At 51.5% G+C, this 6,000-nt stretch overlaps 1 protein-coding gene across 2 annotated transcripts in view; it reads right to left on the bottom strand.

Annotated features, from left to right (window-relative positions):
* Positions 1-3,352, bottom strand: part of NEDD4L (NEDD4 like E3 ubiquitin protein ligase) — a 352,508-nt gene extending 349,156 nt beyond the window's left edge. For both annotated transcript variants that reach the window (XM_059725264.1, XM_059725263.1), the window contains exon 1: positions 3,167-3,352. In XM_059725264.1, coding sequence (XP_059581247.1) covers positions 3,167-3,214 — 48 coding nt within the window. In that variant the 5' untranslated portion in view covers positions 3,215-3,352. The remainder of the gene's footprint in view (positions 1-3,166) is intronic.
* Positions 3,353-6,000: the final 2,648 nt, after the last annotated feature.

Raw genomic sequence — 6,000 nt, forward strand, 5'->3', positions numbered from 1 at the left:
GGTTCAAAACAGTACATGATTTCCCAGGCACACTTTTGAACAGTTCCAGGCAGCTTTAAACTGGTTTAACAGGCTTGCATGTCTATCTGCTGGAGGTTTGAACTGCATTTGAACTACTCATGTCCTTGAACACAAGCCTTGCAAACACTCATGCACATGCTTCATTTTTGTCACGTAAGCACTCCTACTAAACATCACAGCACCACCATGTGAAGAGAAATTAAGCCTGCGCTTAACCATTTGTATGATTTATTACTACGTATACGGGAAGCCAGTAAGTGCGTCACGCTTAAATTTTTTATGAACTTTTTTCGATAACCAAGTACTAGGAGTACTAAAAATATCTAAACAAAACACAAACATTAAGTGTAAAACAGAAATAGCCTTCGCTGCACAGAACTGAAGACCATATTTCAAGTTGTTGTAGCGGTGGAAAAAGCCATCGTTGCAATCTAATAAGTCTGCAAAAGACGGATGGCTCTGGCAATAAGACCCAGGTCCATTCATTTCTAGATTACTGGGTCAATACTAACAGAAAGTTAGGACCCAGGTGATGCCTGCCCAATTGTTTACATACAACTAGATTAGCCCATGATGCCAGGCTGCTTCACACACTTATCGTATCTACAAACAAGTACCTTGATGCTCTCTCCCACTCCAGCACTCCTCTTTGGGAGCAGCCTCCCATAAACATCTACAAGCTATTATCCTCCTTCAATGCCAACGCTTCTCCTTCACCACCCAGCCTACAAAGACTTGACAACAATTAGCCTGTATCATACTGACCAACGTCATTTCACTGTTTCTTTGTGTTCCCTCATCTGCATTCATTTGTTATTTCTTGGTTTATACTTTGACTGTAACCTTTTTGGTGCAGCACCATCTTTGTTCAGCCCAAATAAATCACAGTTAAAAGGACAATCTCAGCCCAGTTCCTAATGGATAGGTGCGCTTCCCAAAGTCACCATTAAAAATGTGCCACAGTAGCAATGCCACAACCTTGGGAGAAGGGACAGAGACTGAGTATACACAAAATGATGACAGTACACATTTTATTTATTTATTTGACTGGCATATGGGAAGGATTTCTCAAGATAAGGACTACATCGTCATACAGCATGCAGCACAACCCGTATCTAATCCCAATTGATAACTCCAGGCACTACCACAACAACTACCACCTTCTCACCCCAGGGTGGAAACCAACTAAGGCAGAAAGGCAGCACACAATCGAGTGGTAAGAAAAGGTCACACTGTGATGGACCATATCTGTTCAGTGGACACAAAGAAAAAACTCAAAAATCCAAGTCCCTTCACAAGCATTAATATATAGGAGGAAAGACAGAGGTAAAACCACAAAAGTACAACATTTAAAACTTCAGTCTTCAGCCACCTCCTCTGGATGCAACAAGGTTCTTCACAGGCTTTTGTGAAGCAAGGTGTTAGCTAGTATCCTCCAAGACAGGACTGAACGCAACGTCCATGACTTGAGTGAAGTATTGCATGGTACAGTATTGTTGTTTCCTCAGCTCAGAAATGCCATGCAGCATTACAGTAGCAGGCATGTGTCAATGCAGGAATCTCCGAGCCTTTTACAGTTCAGGCTACAAAAGAATCGTGGTTCTCTGGACTGCTCTGGTGACGATAGAGATGTTGAAATAGAGGGGGGGTCAACAAAACAAGTTGAAAAATCATTGTTCCTGAGGATTAGCATACAGCCTAGCGGACTTGTTTTCACATCAAGACTTACGACAATAAACAAGAGAAGAAAGGAACTGCACAGACTCTAGTTTTGTCTTTATCAAAATCATCTAACAGTTCTTCTCATGGATCCTTTTCTCCCCACATACAGGTATGCACAAAACATTTTTGATCGAATCACGTTCACGGCTTTATACGTGTACAGATCAATTCACCCTCAACACAGCAGCACCTACACAAAGAGCAGCCTCCCCTCCGGTTACAATTAAAACGTATAGTCCCCCGGATTAGACTCCGTCTGAGCAACAATGGCCAGTTTCAATACGAACTGAACAGTTCTGCCATCTTTGTACTCTTCAATATTTGCTTATGTCACGATGCTTACCCACCCCAAACTCTTGTGAAGTAGAAAGCTGACCTGTCATATGCTTCTAACCTACCTCGTTTAGACCTGCAATTATTTTTGGCTTTGCTTTTAAGTGGGAGTTTTGGAACGACAATCCCCTGACGGCCTCAGGCATCACTGAAACTGTTATCAAGATGTTGTACACACACACACACACACACACCCACCCACCCACCCAAGGGAGTGGGCTACACTAACATATCTATATCTAGAGAGAGAAAGAGAGAATATACACTAATATATAGAGAGAGAAGAATATACATGCACACACACGCATACACACACACACACATATATGCATATATGGTGATAAGAAATGGAGCAGGGGGGTTCACTTTTTATAGCAGTCAAGATACATGTACAAGCAAGCGGGGGGCTACACTGTAAATATTATTACACTATAATACATATGTAGTGTAGCCCACCCCTTGCTTGTGCGTGCATCTTGGCCGCTATGAGAACCGACCCCCTGCTCCATGTCTTATCTCGGTGAAGGCGGAGGTGAAGGGTGAAGGGTGCCCGCCTGTTCGTCCCTGGCATCGCAGCAGCAGCCGCAGGGGCCGCACAGATGAAAGCGGCGGCAGCACCGCTGTGGCACCAAGCACCCTGACCCGGCCGCCCCGGCGCACGAGGCAGGGCTGACAAAACAAGCCATCTCGGCACCGGGGCGGCGTCGGGCACCGCTGCCAGATGCCAGCGCAACCCGCAGCCCCGCTCCCGTGTGGGCGCGCACACGTGCGGCGGCGGCGGCGGCGGCGGGGCTGTGCAGGCAGCTCGGGGGAAGGGGCTCCCCGCTCGCCCGCCGGCCGCCCGGCACTCCCCACCTCCAGCCAGGCGGCTCCGGACGGCCCCTGCCCTGCTTGCAGCGCGCTGGCGAGGCCAAAGGCCGCAGCCCCGCGGGGGGCGGGATACGGGGGCACCGCACGCACCGCTCCCGGCGGCATCCGGCCCCGCGCGGCCAAGGCCGAGCCCTGCGCGGGGCCGGGGGAGCCGCCGGCTCTTCCTCTCCCGCCCGCGCGCGGCACAAAGGCGGCTGCAGGCGCCTCCCCGCCGGCTCACCTCGTCCTCCGACAGCCCGTAGACCGGCTCCAGCGCGCCCGCCGCCATGGGGCCGGCTCCCCCGCACCGCTCCGCCGGATGCTGCTGCTACTGCTGCTGCTGGTGGTGCGGCGGAGGCTGCTCCCGCTCCTGCTCCGGCTCGGCTCGGCTCGGCTCCGGCGGCGGTCACACTGGCGGGCGGGCGGGAGGGGTAGGAGGCGGCGGCAGCGCTGTCGCCGCTTTGTGCGGGCGCGGGGAGCCGCCCGGTCCCGTCCTGCGCCGCGCACCGCTCCGCCCCGCCCCGCGGGGCTGCCCGGGCCCGGGCGGCGCGAGCCGAGGGAGCCGCCCCGCGGCCGAGCAGCGCTACCGCCGCCTCCTCGCCGCCGCCGCCGCCGGCTCCTCCCTGCTCCGCTTCTCCAAACCCTCGTGCCTGGAAAACGCGGCGGCGGGGGTAACTCCGGGCTTCCCTCAGAGAGCAGCCCGCTGGCAGACCCAGGACGGGGCCTGGGTGCAAGGCAGCGTTAAAGGCAGAGTCCGACGCACGCAGGGCCCCCCTCCACCCCGTGCGGGGTTTGTGTGGAAGGCAGTAGTCGTGGGCATTTTGCATTTGTCTTCCCTGAGGTGCAGCTCAGCGCCCTCATAACCGCCCCGCAATACACCACGGAAGGAGACATGGTGACCCTGTGACGGCGAGAGGCAGGGGGGTGCCCGGCTGCACACGAAGCGCAAGGCCCGGCCAGGCAGTGACTGGGAGTGTACGGACCGCCAGCTGTGGCGCGGGATGCACCCTCGTGCCTGCATGCGCTCGAGTGCACAGCAACACGCTGCACACCTTGTTGTCCTGCAGCTCGGTGCTCCCGGGCATCAGCGGCGCATAGGGGGTGTACACGGGTACATGTGCGCACCCCTGAGATTAGCCCATGCTGCCCATGGCGCCTGCAGGCAGTCGCCTGCCAACACCACCAGCAGTGTCTGCCGGCAGTCACCAATCACTGCCTGTCAGCACTTGCCACCCTCTCCCCGCCCCACCGCCAACACTGCTGCAGTCACCTGTGGGAGCTCCCCACTCGCCACCGCCACCACCTGCGGGCAGTCACCGTGCGCCCCGCCAGCCGCAGGAGGCACACGGCGTTCACGCTCCCGGGCACGGTTTACACGTGTGCTTAGAACAGCCCAGTGAGCCGGGTCAGAGCAGCGTGGCAGCCGCACTGCTGGGCCCCAGCTCGGCGTGCTGCAGAGGGGCTGGCTGGGGCATGAGGGTGCTGCAGTGGGGACTAGCCAACAGGCAGCACCTGCGCTGGAGCATCCTCGTGTCCCAGCTGGGTCAGCGCCTACACGTGGTATGGAGTGAAAAAACTCTGCAGCAGGATATGATTTGTATTTACAAGTCTTACCCTCCTGCAGTTTATTAGTTTTGTGCACCCTAAAAAAGGCACTGTGAAGACACTGAGACTGTGCCGTTAACGGTCTCATCAAGCCCTGGAACAGGCTACCTAGAAAAGTTGTATGTGGCATCTCCACCCTTGGAGACTTTAAAGACCTGGGTAGACAAAGCTGTGGCTGGGATGATCTAGTTGGGGATGGTCCTGCTTTGAGCAGGGGGTTGGATTAGATGACCTCCCAGGTCCCTTGCAAATCTCATTCTCTGTAATTCTTTAAGTCTACAACTTCATGCCTCATTATCATCTACCTGATTTCTTTTAAGCATTTTATTCCACAGCATTAACCACCAAATCTCTCCTTTCCAATGTTGTTAATGTTCCACTAATCAAGCTAGTTTTTCTTCTGCTGGTGTAGCTCCCTACTTCATAGCCCTGCAGACTAGCTAAAAACACTCACTGGGGTGTGGAAATAACTTTCAGTGAAGTATTGAATGCACTGTCAAGGACAGCTTAATTTTATTTTATGAATGAGAGATGTACATGTAATTATAATGACTACAGGACTAAAGAAACAGTTCATTGTTTTGCCTATTGGGTTCCATTTTTTCATACAATACATATGCTATAGCAAATTAATGCATATTCCAATAGTTATATTTGTTTTGCTTTGATCTTAAATTAAATGATACAGCCCTAATAAGCCCTTAGCATATTAGTAAAGCTTCTAGTTTCTTTGTACTTATTCTTTATACTTCTAAATATGCATTGTAGTATATGCACTGTTGCACCACACCACCTTCACCCCTTCCCCCATTTTCAAAATTCTAGACTGACCCAGAATCGGCATCCATTTACCATCTTGTTGCAGACGCTTCTGTGGTTCACATCTAAGCACGCCTTACCCTGTTTATAATAAAACCACACAACTGACCTTGCCAACACCAAATAGGATCATTTGAATGAGGGGGTGCCCTGGGGAAATCCACGCAATAAGCAAAATGTCTTCAGAGTTCAGAACCTGAAATTTGTGGAAAGCCCAGTTAAAGACTAGTGCCTTAAAAACAGCCTCACAATGACTCTGGGAATATATGACATTGGGAGGGGAATTACAGCATGTATAACTAACTTCACCTAACAAGCATGGGTATCAATAATAGTGAAGACAGTAGCTCAAGCTATACGCTCAAGTAAATATTCAGGATCCTAGGTGAACTGAAGTCCATGATACAATGGCTTAGAACGCGAGAGCTGCTCTCCTGGGTTGGGGGCCAAGCCATTCCAGACATCTGATTGTTTCTGTTGTTTTTGTTGTCCATCCTCTACCTTGTCAGCTTTTATTTTGAGCTGGAGTGACCAGAGCAGTACACAGCATTGAAGACATGGGTATACCAAAAAATATACAATGGAAGCTTTTTCTTTCCCTGTTTTTCTGTGACTCTAAAGATATCTCATTTTGTTTTCAGGTCCTTTCCT

The sequence above is a fragment of the Alligator mississippiensis genome, chromosome 3, assembly GCF_030867095.1.
Source record: "Alligator mississippiensis isolate rAllMis1 chromosome 3, rAllMis1, whole genome shotgun sequence".
Classification (NCBI taxonomy): Eukaryota; Metazoa; Chordata; order Crocodylia; family Alligatoridae; genus Alligator; species Alligator mississippiensis.